The following is a 19,438-nucleotide window of genomic DNA, read 5'->3' as shown; positions in this document are numbered from 1 at the left end:
GGCGTACAATACTGTAGTACATTATTTTGATCTATTTCAACCAGCGTTTACTATTGTAATATCAGTAGATCGGGATGGCCAAAATAATATTATCGTTTTATAATGATGCTCCATTCTCTCTATCTTTTGTTACAATATCACGCTATTGTTTTCTAATGACAGCTTAATCATATTGAAAATGTGAAATAGTATTACATGCCGGTATTAAATGCTATGCCATATAAAATATTATTAATTACAGTTTAATTATTATTGTAATTAATTTATCAATGATTTGTTAAATGACTTGTGAGTTTTTAAGAAAATAAAACACAGCCTTACAATTAAAACACTCAATTTTTTTATGCTATAGGTTGGCGAGAATATGGGCCACCTGATGGTAAGTGGTCATCATCACCCATAGACAATGACGCTGTAAGAAATATTAACTATTCTTTACATCGTCAATGTGCCACCAACATTGGGAACTAAGATATTGTTATGTCCCTTGTGCCTGTAGTTACACTGACTCAGCCTTCAAACCGGAACACGACTGTACTGAGTACTGTTATTTGGCGGTAGAATAACTGATGAGTGGGCGGTACCTACCCAGACGGGCTTGCACAAAGCCCTACCACCAAGTATAACATTAGTCAAATTATTGTTAATTTAATAACATGACGAATAACGAAATTACAAATAATCCATACATATAATAAAATTGGAGTGTCTGTTTGTAATATTAAAATAGCCCTTTTTTACTCAATGTATACATATGTATACACGGTACATATGTGTCTATATGTCTGTGTGTCTGAACCGATTTTGACGGGACTGGCAGATATCTGATATAATAGGGAGTAACTTAGGCTACAATATTTTTTTTGTTAAATTCAAACATAGGCACAGCTAGTACATTATACAAATAATAAAGTATAGGTAAATAAATCAGGATATAATATATTATTGAGAGTTGTTATCATATGTCACATAGCTGTGTGCCTATGTTCCACTTGATAACATATAAACCTTGTATGTAACGTAACCTAACTGCCCTCTTGATTCACTCTATCTATTGAAAAAGTCTCATCAAAATCCGTTACTCAAAGTCAAAATCAAAAACCTTTATTTAAAATGGAATTGTTTACACTTTCTTATTGATAGTCGAAAATCTACCACCGGTTCGGAATATAACACCTCAGACCTGACAAGAAACGGCGAAAGAAACTCAGCGGGATCAATTTTTTTTGTTATAATATCGATTTACAACATACAATAATAAACATATTGTTGTTATTTGAAACAGCCTGAACGATCATCTCATTCCCGCGGTGTGCAGTCAACTAGAAAGTCATTAGTGCTGTAATATCCTTTAGCACACAAACGCTCTTTAACGATTCTTTTGAATTTTATAATTGAATATTGTTGAACGTTTTCTGAGATCCCGTTGTAAATCCGTTGCGTAGTTTTAAAGATCTAAGCATACATAGGGAGAGACAGCGGTAAGCGACTTTGTTTTATAGTAATACATACATATATCTGAAAGTCAACAATTTATTATATTATATATATTTTGATTTATCAAACAATTTCAAATCATAATCAAAGATCAAAGGTCAAATATGTTTACTAATCTTCTCTAGACGTATACAAATGGCATCGCTTTTAATAAAACTCAGGTGTAGTACGACACAACTTAGATGTAGCATCGGTATTTTGTAAAGCCGATCACATCCGAATTGAGCACGCTATCCCAAATTATCGACATTTATTATCATGCGAATATGATCTTTACACAATTGCAATAACTTGTAATATCATATGAACTAATATATTCGTCAATTCGACACGTCGATTTACACGCACTCGCTGTCTCGGGTCGAACTGACGCGACAATCTATAGCGAGGAATAGCGTCGAGTGGCGCGATAGGGAGCTGTTTCTATTGGTTGTGTGAATCGGCAGTAATCGGTTTTTATTAAATTTGCTGATGCTACATCTAAGTTGTATCGTACTATAATAAAATACCTGTTTTTTCAAGGTCAAGTAAGTCTTAATTTATTAATTAAAACTCACAGTCGTCTTCTCACAGAGTAATTACGTTGAACTAACTACTATTATAAATCAATATGCAATACTTTGTCGAGATGGCCCAGTGGTTAGAACGCGTGCATCTAACCGATGATTGCGGGTTCAAACCCAGGCAAGCACCACCACATATATATGTGCTTAATTTGTGTTTATAATTCATCTCGTGCTCGGTGAAGGAAAACATTGTGAGGAAACCTGCATGTGTCTAATTTCATCGAAATTCTGCCACACGTGTATTCCACCAACCCGGATTTGATCATGTCTTCAACTTTCAACAGCTTTATACTTCTTTAAATATTATTATTAAACGTTTTGTTATATTAATTGGGACAATTATGCCCTGTAACTATATGTACAGTCAGATTAGGAAAACCTTCGTCTGTTTTCAAATTCATTCCTCTATCAAGTCGTAAACTCTTAGTACCTTTTGTAACTAACGCACTTAACTGACAGCTGCATATGAAATTAAACTTACACAGTACTATAACTCGGTTCAAAATAGCGTAACATCTTTGGACTGCGTCTAGTTTTATATCAACGTAAAATCTTTTTAATGACGTAATTAGTCGCTACAAATTCAAATTAGATGTGATATCTTCTACTGAACTGTCAAAATATGTCTGTCAGTGTCATATATTCTCGATCGGTGAAGCAGATTATCGCTCGCACTGAGCACACGAAGATAGATCTTAAGGTGACGAACCTTTTCTTACCCCGACTGTACACAGTTTCGCATTATGAATAAACTAACAACTCGCCCCGGCATCGCACAGTCAAGGTAGCAATCATCGTCATCATCATCATCCGTACCCGTACACTGCTGGACATAGGCCTCTCCAAGTGCACGCCACTGTGGTCTTTCGGCTACTCGCATCCAGCTCCTGCCGCCTTGCGTATATCGTCACTCCACCGTGCCTGAGGACGTCCTACACTACGTTTGCCGAGACGCGGTCTCCACTCTAGAACGCAAATATATAAATATATTTTCTTACTCTGAATACAGTTTTTAAATCATTCTTTACTATATTGTGAATGTATATACCTGTCGACTTCCAGGCAGGATATATTAATTTAAATAATTGCATTTAACTAACACGACTTTGTATTTTTTAACTATTGAAAAAGGGTAACTACTGAGTTTAAAGGTTCTTCTCGGTAGAACCGACTTTCCGAACCGGTGGTATCTTCACTTAATTGTAAAATGACGATTCGAAAGTGCTTTTAAAAGGCTACTTGAATAAAGTTTATTTTGATTTTGATTATATATATAAACCTTCTTCAATCAAACTATGTAATAAAATAAACTTCATCAAAATCCGTTGCGTAATTCTAAAGATCTAAGCAGAGATACAGACAGATAGCGGTAAGCGACTTTGTTTTATACTATGTAATAAATAAAATTTTAACAAAAAGAAAAACCGACTTCAAACAAAACACTATTTTAAAACAAATGAATATGCACGAAAAAGTAATAAAAATAATTGCGTATTCAACATATTTTTTAGAGTCTTCCTAAGTTAAATGAAATGAAAAATATTAGACTACTTAAAAGTGGATTAACGATTATATCATGTAGTTATAGTTATTGGTATATTTGGAGCCGGTGTCAGCCACGGTGCCCTTGCCCCAACAATCAAAAGAAAGAAGCGATACGAGTCCCTTGATTGATCCAGTATATTATTGTGTAAAAGGTAATTTGTAAAACGGATTCAACGGATTTTGATGCGGTTTTTTTTAAAAGATAGTGTGATTCAAGGGGAAGGTTTGTGTATATAATACATGAACAATATAGTAAAGAAACACTGATAATTTTAGAAGTTTGCGATGTGATGTCGTATATAAACAAATTCTGTAGTATATTTAGTATCAGTATTGCACCCGTGCGAAGCCGGGGTGGGTAGCTAGTTGATTATAATATTCGACTATGATAATTACATAAACATAACCACATTACGGAAGGTGACTCAAATATCCAAATAACCTATAAATAAGAGATTCGACCGAGTATCGCTAACGTGCTCCTCAGAATTGTTCCGTTCCCTTCCGTTCCGTCACTTTGTCATGGATCCTGTGCTCAGAACCTTACCAAACTTTCACCAAATTACCCTTGAAGTATATATTTTGTAATAAAAAAAGAATTATCAAAATTGGTTAACGTGATTTTCAGTTATTCACCTATTTGTCGCGCATATACATAACGCAAATTTAAGACTTATGTCGTTTTCACATGGATACCATCATCGGAAAAAAAAATAAAAAAAATGGGACCCCACGGGAAGTACTACCTTTCAAACAAAAAAAAAATTATCAAAATCGGTCCACCCAGTGAAAAGTTATGAGGTAACAAACATAAAAAAAAAAAAAAAAAAAAATACAGACGAATTGATAACCTCCTCCTTTTGGAAGTCGGTTGAAAATAAATAAATATATGTTGTTTTGAAACAGAAGCGATCCCTGCCTTATGTATCGTTGTTATATATTTAATAAACACTAAATTAACTGCGATAGCCTCTGATAAGAATGACCTAAGGTCACATGATAAGCACTGGGTATACCAGCTTGTAAAGCTCATTGGGTCGCAGTTATTTACAATCAAACATTATCCTATTTACTTGGTGGTAGGGCTTTGTGCAAGCCCGTCTGGGTAGGTACCACCCACTCATCAGTTATTCTACCGCCGAATAATAGTACTCAGTATTGTTGTGTTCCGGTTACAAGGGTGAGTGAGCCAGTGTAACTACAGGCACAAGGGACATAACATCTTAGTTCCCAAGGTTGGTTGCACATTGACTATGTAAGGATAGTTAATATATCTTACAGCGTCATTGTCTATGGGTGATGGTGGCCACTTACCATCAAGTGGCCCATATGCTCGTCCGCCTACCTATACCATAAAAAAAAAAGAAAAAAAAATCCTGTTCTCGTAAGATCAATGATGCTGACATATTACGTTTCTATATTGGCTCTCTTTCTCTATGTATATCTATGTCTTTAATCGTAATTAACTACACTGATGTTATTAATGCTAAGTGACTCTGGTCATTTTTCAAATTCAATTTGATGAAATTTTGCTATATAAACTTAAACCCCGAAATTAATAAACTCAATCTAAAGAAAAGGATTTAAAATGCAAGCAAATCCGCGAACTACAACTTGTTATATTATATATTATCTTATACGCGATTGAATTTAACAAAAACAAATTTATTGTAATGTGAAAGTCCCGTCAAAATCGATCCACCCGTTCCAGAGGTTAGTCGGAACAAACATACAGTCAAAAATTGTAAAAAAAAAATAATTCGGTATATGTACCGTGTATACACACATATGCATTGAGTGAAAAAGGCTATTTTAATATTACAAACAGACACTCCAATTTTATTAACCCAACTTTGCCTCCTTAAACGGATGAATTAAAAAATTAGACGGTGTAGTAACTGTTTATACGTCACAGACAGACAGAGTTTTTGTCGCATTTATAATCTATATTAATATTATAAATATGACAGTATGACAGTATGCCTATGCTATGAGTCGAGATGGCCCAGTGCTTAGAACGCGTGCATCTTAACCGATGATTGCGGGTTGAAACCCAGGCAAGCACCGCTGTTTCATCTGCTTAATTTGTCTTTATAATTCATCTCGTGCTCAGCGGTGAAAGAAAACATCGTGAGAAAACCTGCATGTGACAAATTTCATAGAAATTCTACCACATGTGTATTGCACCAACCCGCATTGGAACAGCGTGTGGAAATATGTTCCAAACCTTCTCCTCAAAGGGAGAGGAGGCCTTTAGCCCAGCAGTGGGAATTTACAGGCTGTTGTTGTTGCTGCTATGAAGCAAACATGAACCCCAAACGACCTAGGCTACCTCTTTTGTCTGACTCATGACAACAAATAGTAACATAAATAATAACTTAAATAAATTAGGCTGAACAGGACGATACCTTGTCCTTCTTACGAAAAAAAGCAAATGTCAAAAATGGCGTCATTGACCTTTAACTCTGACGTCACAAGACGAGTTTTGACATCGGCCTTATTTATAAACCATGAATGATTTATATAGTTACATGCTTTATCACATATACTAGCTGTACCCGTGGCCTTGTACGCCTTTGTATATAACAAAAAATATATATTATTGTAGCCTAAGTTACTCCTTATTATATCAGTTATCTGCCCGTCCCGTCAAAATCGGTCCAGCCGTTCCAGAGATTAGCCGGAACAAACAGACAGACAAAAATAGTAAAAAATGTTATTTTGGTATATGTACTGTGTACACATACATAGGGATTGATTGAAAAAAGGTTATTTTAATTTTACAAACAGACACTCCAATTTTATTTTATGTTATATAATTTAGAATACTAACAACTATTTTTAATGTACTCTATTATTAAATCTTAATGTTTGTGTTGTCCTAGGTTAAGGATAAACAAGGAAATGACTACTATACTTGGCTTTATAATAAAGTTTAGTGTCTCAACCGTAGCGATCAATCTCATTCGTGTCTTCTCCATCCTACGTGACATTTGCGAAATAATCTGTGCCCTGTCACAATTAAAAGCCATTAAACTAAAAATTGAATTGAATTTCTTGGTGGTAGGGCTTTGTGCAAGCCCGTCTGGGTAGGTACCACCCACTCATCAGTTATTCTACCGCCGAATAATAGTACTCAGTATTGTTGTATCCCGGTTTGAAGGCTGAGTCAGTGTAACTACAGGCACAAGGGACCTAACATCTTAGTTCCCAAGGTTGGTGGCACATTGACAATGTAAGGAATAGTTGATGTTTCTTACAGCGTCATTGTCTATAGGTGATGCTGACCACTTGCCATCGGGTGGCCCATGTGCTAGTCCGCCAACCTATACCATAAAAAAAATTATGTGATAGGTGGTAACCGAACAGGGGGCTCACCTGATGGAAAGTGACTACCACCGCCCATGGACATCTGCAACACCAGGGGGCTTGCAGGTGCGCTGCCGGCCTTTAAGAAAGGAGTACGCTTTTTTCTTCAAGGTTCCCATGTCCTATCGGTTCGGAAAAATCGCCGGCGAAAGCTGGTTGCACAAAGTGATTGTGCGAGGCAGAAAATGTATTAGAAATCGCGCTGTTTTGGATTTTCGGACATCGAGGTAAAAGCTAGTAGGCTAGTCATTTTTTGCCGCTCCTACTTTTTTTTGAAACATTATTGGTTTGTGTTCTATCGTCCTCATTACATCGGTTTTTTCCCGTTACTAGTATGATTATAAAGTAGCTGATATTTCTGTCAGTTACTAGATTATTTTTCCAACCCGCTATGCAGTGACGAGTACACGGATTACGGACGTAATGTGTACACATATAATTATAAGTTTTTTTTTTATTTCTGTATGATAATAACAAATTTGGGCTACATTTTCCGCCCCTCTAAATCTACCGCCCTAGGCTCCAGCCTACTTAGCCTATTAGTAAATCCGCCACTTAGGTAAAATATTAAATACAAACGAAAATATTATTGTTCAGTTCACAGATTTTATTATAACTTTAATTGTGTTAGAGGTAGCTTATGTGATATAAAGTCGTTGGAAGGCACCCGACGTGACGTGATCATCTTGTGCTCGGCGGTGAAGGAAAAATCGTGAGGAAACCTGCATGTGACTAAAGACATAGGATTGGAACAGCATATTGGAACAACATAATAGGAACAACGTGGTGGAAAATGTCCCAAACCCTCTCCTCAAAGGGAGAGCAAGCGTTAGCCCAGCAGTGGGAAATTTACAGGCTGTTGTTGTTGTTGTTGTAAAAATTTCGATATATTCCTCGAAAAACAAAATGGTTGCTTCAAATTAAGGAAATAATTACCAAAACTACATCACACTGACTGATCTTTGGACTACGTCTGGTTTTACCAACGTAAAATTTTAATGGCGTATTAATTGGGACAAATATGCCCTGTAATGATATGTACACTTAGAGTAGGAAAACCTTCGTCAGTTTTCAAATTCATTCCTTTATTAAGTCGTAAACTCTTAGTACCTTTTGAAACTAACGCACTGAACTGACAGCTGCATATAAAATTAAACTTACAAAGTACGATAATTTGGTTCAATAGCGTAACATCTTTGGACTGCGTCTAGTTTTATATCAACGTGAAATCTTTTTAATGGCGTAATTAGTCGTTACAAATTCAAATTAGATGTGATGTCTTCTACTGAATTGTCAAAATATGTCTGTCAGTGTCATATATTCTCGATCGGTGAAGCAGATTATCGCTCACACTGAGCACACGAAAGTAGATCTTATAGTGACGAACCTTTTCTTACCCCCACTGTACATACACAAAATTGAATCAAGAATAGTAAAATATATTATATGTATATAAATATATATAAAAAATAACAAATTCTGAATGACTGATTCATCACCGCCGACCGTAAACTACTAAAGAGCCTTGAAATTTGCTAAGTAGTATCGATTTATTGAGTAGACACCCACTAAGAAAAGATTCTTGAATTTTTATCCCTAAAGGGGTGAAATAGGCGTTGAAAGTTTGTATAGAAATCCATCATTTTTTAACTACATATATGAAAGTTTAATTTTGGTATACTTATTAAAAATAAGTAAGTATCTGGATATTCTACCCTAAGGGGTCAAATACACACCAGTGTGATACACGTAATATTTTAAAACATCAAAAAGATTTTATTTAAAAAATAACCTTCCATTTACATTATTATACTATTATAACCAAAAAACAAATAACAACATAAGCTTTTATCACGTTAAACAATTCAATTATTAAATAGTTTTGCTGTCAAAAATAACATCGATAAATTAAGCACAGAGTCACATCACTAGCGCTGTTCTGTATATTACCTGTATGACCGGTCAGTCGTCGATGTGTTTCCCTTGAGTGACGACCAGTTTTTTTACTCGTTTATTAATAATATGTGGTGAGTTGTGTTTATAATTAAATATATTTCATTAATAATTAACTAAGTTCATGATAAATATAATCTCTGTGTATATAATATTTGATTAGTTTGACGCGATTGTGTTTTTATTTTTATTTTATTCGCATATTATTATACGAGGTATTATGAGGTCATTATAAGGTATTAAAAGATCTTTGTTTGGTTATATAAATATACTATGCGGCATAAGTAAAGTAACAGCTTGTAAATTTCCCACTGCTGATATAAGGCCTCCTCTTCCATTAAGGAGAGGGTTTGGAATATATTCCACCACGCTGTTCCAATGCGGGTTGGTGGAATGCACATGTGGCAGAATTTCGATGAAATTAGACACATGCAGGTTTCCGTCACCGAGCACGAGATGAATTATAAACACAAATTAAGCGCATATATACAGCGGTGCTTGCCTGCCACTGGGCCATCTCAGCTCATAAGTTTTTTTTTTAATATTTTTTCGTTTCTATTCCGACATGTTTAATTGTCATTCTATTTCAACTGATTTACTCAAAAACCTTAATAAATTATACGTAACCCTTCTATTTTAATATTTTTGTCTATTAGTGAAAACGGCATGTAGTTTAAAAGCAGTGGTTTTGAAATTTATCGCTAACATACAGACTGACAGACGCCGGGGGTATTTGTTTTATATCTAGTGACTAGCAACCCGCCCCGGCTTCGTACGACAATAATTCTTTCGATTTACTTTATAGGTTGTAGCCAGCGTTTACGCAAAAGCGTAAAAGTGTAAGCGCAAAAAAATGTGTTAATTTATTATATAAATAATTATTACTTTCTTTTTACTATATTGTCCATGTATTATATACAAAAACCTTCCTCTTGAATTACTCTATAAGTCTATATATTAAAAAAGACCGCATCAAAATCTGTTGTGTAGTTTCAAAGATACATACATATGCACAGACAGCGGTGAATGAAGTTAGCGGTAGTTTGTTTAAAACTAATTAATTATATAATAATATAATATAATTATTTACCGATGATTGCGGGTTCAAACCCAATGCAAATATTGAATTTTAATAGATACATTGATTCAAAAGCAATTGAATTGACAGGCTGGTTCGTTCGCCCAGAGGATCGGAATTGCGATTCAACGGGGAAATGTTGCTAGCATTCTTGCCACCATTGCACGCGGTCAATATTTATACAGTAACTAGTTTTAGTTCATATTTGTATATACATATTTAAGAGGAATTTATATGTATACACACACAATACAGAAGAGAATCACTAATAATTTTAGAAGTTTTGAAGTGATGTCTTAATATTTATTGGGCTTAAATAGCACATTGCACAGGGAATCCTAGTCGAGCCGATATTCATCCTCCTGCCCTTATCCCAATTCTATTCGGGGTCGGCGCAGCATTTCTTCTCCTTCCATACTTCTCTGTCAGACGTCATCTCACAAGTAACATTCTTTCTAACCATATCGTCACACAATCCATCCGTCGTCTACGTCTATATCTATCCACATCCATGCTCAAGGCCTTCCTCACAATATACATATATTGGGGAAAAAATGACGCTGGTAATGTAATAAATCATATACTGTATAAGCAAATGTAAAATATTTAAATAATTTTATTAGTAATATATGATTTTTGATTTTCTGGAAATTTTACTTTTTTCGGAGGCTCGCTTGAAAAGTAAGGGCCTAAGATTCATAGGCCCAGGGGATACAAAGGATCATTAATGATGTCCGAAAAAAAAAAATATATATATTGGTATGTATATACATAATGGTAGAGCTATGTGTAAGCCGGTGATTCGCAGGAGAGTACCTGATGATTGGATGATACCTCTACCTACATTTCACAAAGTCCTAGATGTGAAATATTTGTTGCTTAATCTATCAAGCTACGCGGTAGCGTGTCAAGCCAAGTTCAAATAACTGACGAGCCTCCGTGTGTAATATCACACGGACCATTTTGAGCCACTTTTCAACCATTCATAACTTAAAAACTATTTCACTTAAACGTGTGATATAGACGAGATGCCCCAGCGGCTATAACGCGTGCATCTTAAACGATAATTGTGGTTTCAAACCCAGGCAAGCACCGAATATAATTATTTTGAGTTTATAATTCATCTCGTGCTCGGCGGCGAAGGAAAACATCGTAACGAAACCTGCATGTGTCAAATTTCATAGAAATTCTGTCTCATCTGTATTCCACCAACCCGAATTGGAGCAGCGTGGTGGAATATGTTCCAAACCTAATACGAATATGTTTAAAGGGAGAAGAGCAGTTAGCCCAGCAGTGGGGAATTTACAGGCTGTTGTTGTGTGATATTTGAGTAACGAATATAAGAACTAGTCAAAACATATCTACAGCATTCTCCTATGTTATATAAAGAAATTATATTTTATGTAGTTATTCAGGACTGACCATTGAACTTGGCATCCATTTAGATCTCACCTCTTTTGTCGTTGAAGACAACAACCAAAATCTATGTCATAATACTGAACTTGGCTGTCATTTCACACTCATGTTTTTGATATACATATTTTTTTCTATACTGAGATTACTGCAGACTTCCAGGCAAGAAAAATGATATGCATATATAATTGTATTTAACTAACATGACTGTATTTTTTAAAAGGTGAAAAAGAGTAACTACTGAGTTTCCTACATTCCGAACCGGCGGTAGCTTCACTTAGTTGTTAAATGACGATTCAAAAGTGCTTGCAAAGGCCTACTTGAATAAAATTTTGATTTTGTTTTCTATTACAGGATTCATCTGTTCCCCGTTCTCGGCTGGTTGATGCTGTGTAACGCGGCGAGCGACGTAGATGTCTCTCAGATAGAAACATTCCTACTGGAAATCGCAGATGAAAAAGAAAAAAACGAAACCGTTAAAGCATTACTTCCAGATAACTGTGCGTTATTGTATTTTAATGATACACTATTAGTCGTCCGTGGCTTTTCTCGTTTTAAGGTGTTGGTCATGTGTCAGGCAAAAGAAGTAGCCTTTCTTGGAGTTCAAGTTTGCTTCATACAAAATTTCATCAAATTCGGTTCAGCGGTTTGGTCGTGAAAGCGACGGACAGACAGAGTTACTTTCACATTTCTATATAATTATATAGAAATGTGAAATATGTATATACATATATTAATTTAGATTTAGACGTTAGGTTAAAAAGGTCACATGATCGTAAGTGGTCACCTTACATCACCAATGCTCCACCAAATTTTGATAACGTAGCCCTTTAATGATTGTATCATTGTTTTTATACAAATATTTAAAAAAAAAAAAGTAATAAAATTCCGCAGACATTTTTAACTTTGCCGTTTCGTAAATTCAAATCGTTTGTAAAAAATTACATTGGTAGAAAAAGCATATTATTCGATGCAAGATTTTATGCAAGATTTGATGATAATAAAAAATCGTGGAGCTAATACCTGTTGACTTCCAAGCAGGGTATATTAATTTAAATAATTGTATTTACTATTGAGTTTCTTGCCGGTTCTTCTCGGTAGAATCTACTTTCCGAACCGGTGGTAGCTTCACTTAATTGTTAAATGACGTTTCAAAAGAGCTTATAAAAGCCTACTTGAATAAAGTTTATTTTCATTGATTGAAGCTACCTCTGAGTTTCGCTGACTCTAGAATATATAATTCTAAAAAAAATATATACATGTTTACCTATATCTTGTAAAGTGACGATTCGAAAGAGTTATCCTTAATTGACTAACACAAGATCAGTGGCAAATTGGGGTAAAAAGCAGTCCCAACGGTGACAATGTCTATGCGTGGTGACCACTTACCATCAGATATGTTTACTTTAATGTTTATTTTCAGACAAATTATGTAATCATGAGAAGGGGGTCGCCGCGCGCTGCGTCAAGAGATCCCTCTGTGGAGACAAGGCACCTCCCGTGGATCCTGCCACGACTTTTACCTTCAGGTAAGAAAGAACCAGCAGAGACGGTCCAGAGGTCAAAATGTATTACCTTGAGCACGCAACACACTTACTTGCCTCTTTATAAAATAAGTGCCTTAACTTTATCAGGGGGGGGGGGTTCATGATTTGTGTGTTATAATCATGTTGGTTACCTTATAATGATGAGAACTATGATTGCCCAGTGGTTAGAACGCGTGCATCTTTACCGATGATTGCGGATTCAAACCCAGATAAGCACCACTGAATACTCATGTGCTTAATTTGTGTTTATAATTCATCACGCGCTCGGTGAAGGAAAACACCGCGAGGGAACCTACATGTGTCTAATTTTGTAGAAATTCTGCCACACGTGAATTCCAAGCAGCATTGGAACAGCGCGGTGGAATGGTTTGAGCCCGCAATCAATTAAGATGCACGCGTTCTAAGTTAGTTAGTTCTAAGTTAGAACGCGTGCATCTTATTCAAACTTCTAACCACTGGGCCATCTCGCCTCTAAAACTGAAAGAAATTCATCGGGTCTTTTTTATCTAATTAATTAAATACATATCTAACGGAGCAGCATGTCCGAATCCGTTTTTTAAAAAACACGACGACAGCATAACTGACGTCACGATTGTCAGGGTTTCGATCTTCATCCATCCTCGGAAGTTTGAAATTAAACTCAGGGAATATTCTTCTCTGATTTATTCGCTCTGCCGGCTCGACCAAGCCTGTCGATACCGGCGGGCACTTGATCTTTTATAACAAAAATAGGTGGGTAGACTTATTCACTCAACATAACAGCTGTTTACAAAACTAAAATATTTTAGACTAATTTAGCATTTCACAATTCACTAAAAATTATTAATTTAACAATGAAAAAGTTTTAAATTATTAAAATAATCATTTCTGGACACGTTTTTTTCTTAAATTCGTGGTTTCGCGCCGACATATCAATAATAATAACAAGAATTTCAAGCCAGATCAATTAACTTACAGAGAAATCGGTGGGACCTGTACGTACCTTCAGACCTGCTGTCCAGAAGATAAAATAAGTACCGAACCAAAGAAGGCCAAAGTGGAGAAGAAGCGTGGTTGCGGCTACAGTAACCCTGGGGCCAACGTGCTGAGGGAACTAGCTGACAAATATGGTTATGCAGATTATGGTGATTTCCCTTGGATGATTGTTGTGATGAAGTAAGTATACATAATACGTTATGAGGTAATAATACCTTGGCAAACATCAGATACATTACTCTGATCCCAATGTAAGCAGCTAAATCACTTGTGTTGTGGAAAATCAGAAGTAACGATACCACAAACACCCAGACCCAAGACGACATAGAGAAAACTAACGAACTTTTTCTACATCGATCGGAAATAGAACCCGGGACCCGTGGCGTACCCATGAAAACCGCTGTACACACTACTCGACCATGGAAGTTGGCAAAATTTAATGATAATAATCATCGTTACAGGAAAGGCATACCCGCGGGACAGTTTGATAAGGCTTACATAGCTGGTGGAACTCTGATCGATCCATCTGTTGTCATGACCGTAGCTCATAAAGTAGACGATATTGAAGACAATTCTGAGGTAGATATGCACATTGTGTATATTATAGTACGACACAACTTAGATGTAGCATCGGCAAACTCAATAAAACCATCACTGCTGATTCACAACCAATAGAAACAGCTCCCTATCGCGCCACTCGACGCTATTCGTCGCTATAGATTCCCGCGTCAGTTCGACCCGAGACAGCGAGTGCGTGTAAATCGACGCGTCAAATTGACGAATATATTAAGTCACATGATATTACAAGTACATATGTATACATATTCGCATAAGAAATAATTATCGATAATTTGGGATAGCGTACTCAATTCGGATGTGATCAGTTTTACGAATTTTGTCAATGCGACATCTGAGTTGTGTCGTATAGAAATATTTCATGTGATTTGCTGTACCCTGTACAAGTAAGTTTGATGGGAAACAGAAAATATCTAGTAGTCCAAAAAATTACGTTTTAAAACACTTGTAACTGTGACGAGTTGGTGTGGATTTACTATGTGTGAAATTCTTTATTGCACTAGACATATAAAATTTTTGGATAGATAAGATAAGATAGATGGTGTGTCAATATTCATAATAAGTACCCATTTAATACAGGATTATTTTTGGACCTCTTGCCAAATTTAAATAGGTGGTAGGCCAAATAACCCTGTAACTAAAAAAATTGCTCTTACAGTGCCACCTCGATTTTTTTTTTCTATATTGCACTCAAAATTTTCCCATCCCAGATAATGTGCCGCGCTGGGGAATGGGATACCAAGACGGATGAGGAGTTCTTCAAGCATCAGGATAGAGATGTGAAGAGCATCATCATACACAACGAATATATGAGGCGTACGTATTATATCAACAACAACAACAACAGCCTGTAAATTTCCCACTGCTGGGCTAAAGCTTCTTCACCCTTTAAGGAGAAGGTTTGAAACATGTTCCACCACGCTGTTCCAATGTGGATTATTGGAAGGAAGGAATTGGATACATGTGGAAGAATTTCGTTGAAATTCGGCACATGCAGGTTTCCTCGCGATGTTTTCCTTCACCGCCAAGCACGAGATGAAATATATACATAAATTAAGCACATACATATAGTGCTTGCCTGGGTTTGAACCCGAAATCATCGGTTGAGATGCACGCGTTCTAACCACTGGGCCATCTCAGTTACCACAGCTGCTGTTTAATTACTGCTAATAAATAAATCTGAACTTAAACCTCCTTATCACATCCAGAGAAAGCACATAACGATGTAGCGCTGATCTTCCTGAAGGAACCGTTCATCCTGGATGGAGCTCCTCACATAGGAGTCGCATGCTTGGAGAAGAAGCTGCCCAGTCCTGGGACGGAGTGCTTCAGCATGGGTTGGGGCAAGGACTTTGTTAACGATCAAATGTATGCTGCGATACTCAAAAAGGTAAGGTTACGTTAGGCTATACTCATTTTCAAGTTATGTTTATTATAAATTAATAAGTAAACCAAAACATATGTATGGATATAGAGGAAATGGACCAATGAAACATTGGATGGATTTTGATTGATAACGACCTCCGTGGTCGAGAGGTGTGTACACCGGTTTTCATGGGTACGTCACTCCGAGGTCCCGGGTTCGATTCCCGGCCGAGTCAATGTAGATTATCATTAGTTTTCAATTCGTCTTGGGTCTGCGTGTTTGTACCGTTGTTACTTCTGATTTTCCATTACACAAGTTTAGCTACTTACATTGGGATCAGTAATGTATGTGATGTTGTCTCATATTTATTATTTATTTATAGTTGTATGTTATTTATTTTATATATTATTTATTTATATGTTAGGCGAGAATTGGCCAAAGTCATTTCTTAGAGTTCAAGTTTGCTTCATACCAAATTTCATCAAATTCGATTCAGCGATTTGCTCGTGAAAGACCGACAGATAGACAGACCGTAGACAGACAGAGTTAGTTTCACATTTATTATATTAATTTAGGTTCAAATAGGCTCATAGAAGAATAATTGAATCATCATTTTACAGTTGAATTAAATGAGAAGAACCTGCAAGAAACTCAGTAGTTATTCTTTTCCACCATTTTAATTACAGATATCAATATAATACAATTAAATTGGTATATTCTGTTTAGATATGAACAAATACCAAAACTATTCTGATCTTATATCGAGTCACCGACAGACAGAAGCCTCCCTCCTTCAATGCGGATTGGTGAATAGACATGTGGCAGCATTTCTTTGCAATTCTGCCAAATCCAGATTACCTTTTTTTCCTTCATAGCCGAGCACAACATGAATTACAAAAACAAATTAAGCACATCAATTTTCACGTTCTTGCCTGGATTTGAACTCGCAATCATCGTTTAAGATGCACGCGTCCTAACCACTGAGCCATCTCTCCTCCATTACTCATATTGAATAACTAGCTGTGCTCGTGACCTTGTACGCGTTTAAATTTAACAAAAAAGTCCCGTCTAAATCGATCCAGCCGTTCCAGAGATTAGCTGGAACAAAATAGACAGACAGACAAAAAATTGTAAAAAATGTTATTTTGGTATATGTACCGTGTAAAGAGGGCAATTTTAATATTACAAACAGACACTCCAATTTATTATATGTATAGATAATATGCCTCAATGTTTTCCTGCCTCAACTTAGTGGCTTGATTCATTTCAGTTGAAACTTCCGCTGGTCGCAGCTGACAGGTGTCAGAATCTCTATAGGAACAGCCAGCTGGGACAGTCGTACAGCTTGCACAAGAGCCTCACGTGCGCTGGAGGGGAGGCCAACGTGGATACATGCGTCGGAGATGGCGGATCATCACTCGTATGCCCTATCCCTGTAAGTAGACCTAGTATCCCTTAGATTATGGTAATTTTTGAGGATCAACATTAATTAGCAAGGCATTAATACTTGAGCACTGGGCATGTCTGGTACCTCATCAAATATTACAAACAGTACTGTTGTATTCCGAATGGTGAGTGAGCCAGTGAAATGTCCAAGGTCATTGGCGATGTATGGTGCTTAATATATCTTCAGCGAATACGAACAGTAGTGGTCCATTGAATACCTGATAAGTGATAGGATGCCTTACCACCAAGCGATTTGTTATAAGCTATTTGACTTGTTTTATTAAAATCATTTAATATTTAGTAGAGGTTAAGGAACCCAGTAGAAGTTGTTTTTTTTTTTATTTCTAGTACATATTTGCTGAAAAATATCAAATTAAAAATTCCATATTTAAATAGCGCGCGAAAACTTATACTTATGGTACTTGGACAATCGGGTCGGTGACGTCACTTGCCTGTATTGTAATAAATTGTAAAACATGTGGCACATGTATTCCATATACAGTAAACAAACGAGGTTAACGAAAAAGTGACGTCATCAAAAACCCCACCGATCAGGAGCGTTTATCATGTTAAAAACGTTTAAAAAAATGCATTTTTATTTATGGATTTTTGAATAAATTAATTATTATTTTCAATTTTCATTAATAAATAACCATTTTTAAACTCATAATATATACTGATTACAATGATTGACACTTCATTTTGCATTTTCAAATAGCCTATTGTTCGAACTAATTAAAAGTATTCCAAAATGAAAATTTTGTACCATGGGTGAACCAAATTAAAAAAAATGTTAAGGAACGCTTGTGTGCAAAAGGTTACTATACAATTAGTGAGTTTATGATCGAGCACACCTTGGGAATGAAACGATCGCCTCCTGGCTATTTATTTTCATATTCAATTGTGTATATAATTCCACCCAAAAAAAGACCCGCTGAGTTAGAGTTTAGAGGCAAACGCTTTCTGGAATCTTGTTGTAAAACCGTATACATTGCCCCACAAAGAGTTACTGACTCTATGTAGTCGAGTAACAGGAGTAACAAGTTTGTGTTTGTTCCTTGTACCAATGCTATGAGTATCACATTTTCTCACGAAATCATTAATATTTTTTCGTACATACATAACATTGCAGAATATATATAGAGAAGCAACAGTCAATATCTTGATTTCTTTAAATTTATTCCTTAACGATTCTTTAGCTCCTAGGTTATAGATTGCGCGAATAGCCCTCTTCTGTAGCACAAATATGGTATGGATAGCGGCTGCGTTACCCCAAAGCATAATACCGTATGACATTATACTGTGAAAGTAACTGAAATATACTAAGCGAGCCGTATCAACATCGGTACATAATTTAAATTTTTTGACCGCGAATGCCCCGAATTCCACTACGCTGTTCCAATGCGGGTTGGTGGAATGCACATGGGGCAAAATTTCGATGAAATTAGACACATGCAGGTTTCCTCATGATGTTTTCCTTCACCACCGAGCACGAGATTAATTATAAACACAAATTAAGCACATATATATATAGTGGTGCTTGCCTGGGTTTGAGCCCGAAATCTTTGGTTAAGATGCACGCGTACTAACCACTGGGCCATCTCAGCTCTGCAAGTGTAATGCTTCTATATTGAATAGAGTAATTTGAGTTTGAGTTTATTTATTTTTTCAGGATAAATCTGGCTTACGGTATTCCGTAGTCGGGATGGTCGCTTACGGGCTCGGTTGCGGAACGGAAAATTTGCCAGGCGTCTATGTGAAAATACCGGAAGTGTACGACTGGGTGTTCCGGGAAATGGTTTCCCAGGGATACAACGAGAAGTTCTTCGTCAGCTAGACCGCATAAAGATGGCTTTTTTTCTAAATTTGTTGTTTCTTTTATTTACATACTCTTCTCAAACTGTTTTAAACCTTTTTCGAAAAAGAGGTCATGAAACAACTTTATATATCATTGGTGACCTTGAATAAGATATTCATAGACGAACAGAACAGTGAATATAAGTAATTAAGAGCTTAAATATATAAAAATATGATTTAAAAACAGTTGCTGTAATTGCATGCAATGGTGGCAAGAATGCTAGCAGCGTTTCCCCGTTGAATCGCAATT

General features: G+C 36.2%; 1 protein-coding gene across 1 annotated transcript; it reads left to right on the top strand.

Moving 5' to 3' along the window:
• Positions 1 to 8,930: 8,930 nt before the first annotated feature.
• On the top strand, positions 8,931 to 19,196 carry LOC124541746 (phenoloxidase-activating factor 2-like). Its single transcript, XM_047119690.1, has 9 exons — positions 8,931 to 9,004; positions 11,776 to 11,921; positions 12,845 to 12,950; positions 13,926 to 14,123; positions 14,405 to 14,522; positions 15,230 to 15,335; positions 15,728 to 15,909; positions 17,156 to 17,320; positions 19,004 to 19,196. Exons 1-9 carry the CDS (start codon positions 9,000 to 9,002, stop codon positions 19,166 to 19,168), a joined length of 1,191 nt encoding a protein of 396 aa, XP_046975646.1. The 5' UTR covers positions 8,931 to 8,999; the 3' UTR covers positions 19,169 to 19,196.
• The last annotated feature ends 242 nt before the right edge of the window (positions 19,197 to 19,438 follow it).

The sequence above is a fragment of the Vanessa cardui genome, chromosome 28, assembly GCF_905220365.1.
Source record: "Vanessa cardui chromosome 28, ilVanCard2.1, whole genome shotgun sequence".
NCBI classification, from domain to species: Eukaryota; Metazoa; Arthropoda; class Insecta; order Lepidoptera; family Nymphalidae; genus Vanessa; species Vanessa cardui.
Note: the sequence above shows the minus strand (reverse complement) of the source record. Positions and strands in the feature narration are given on the sequence as shown.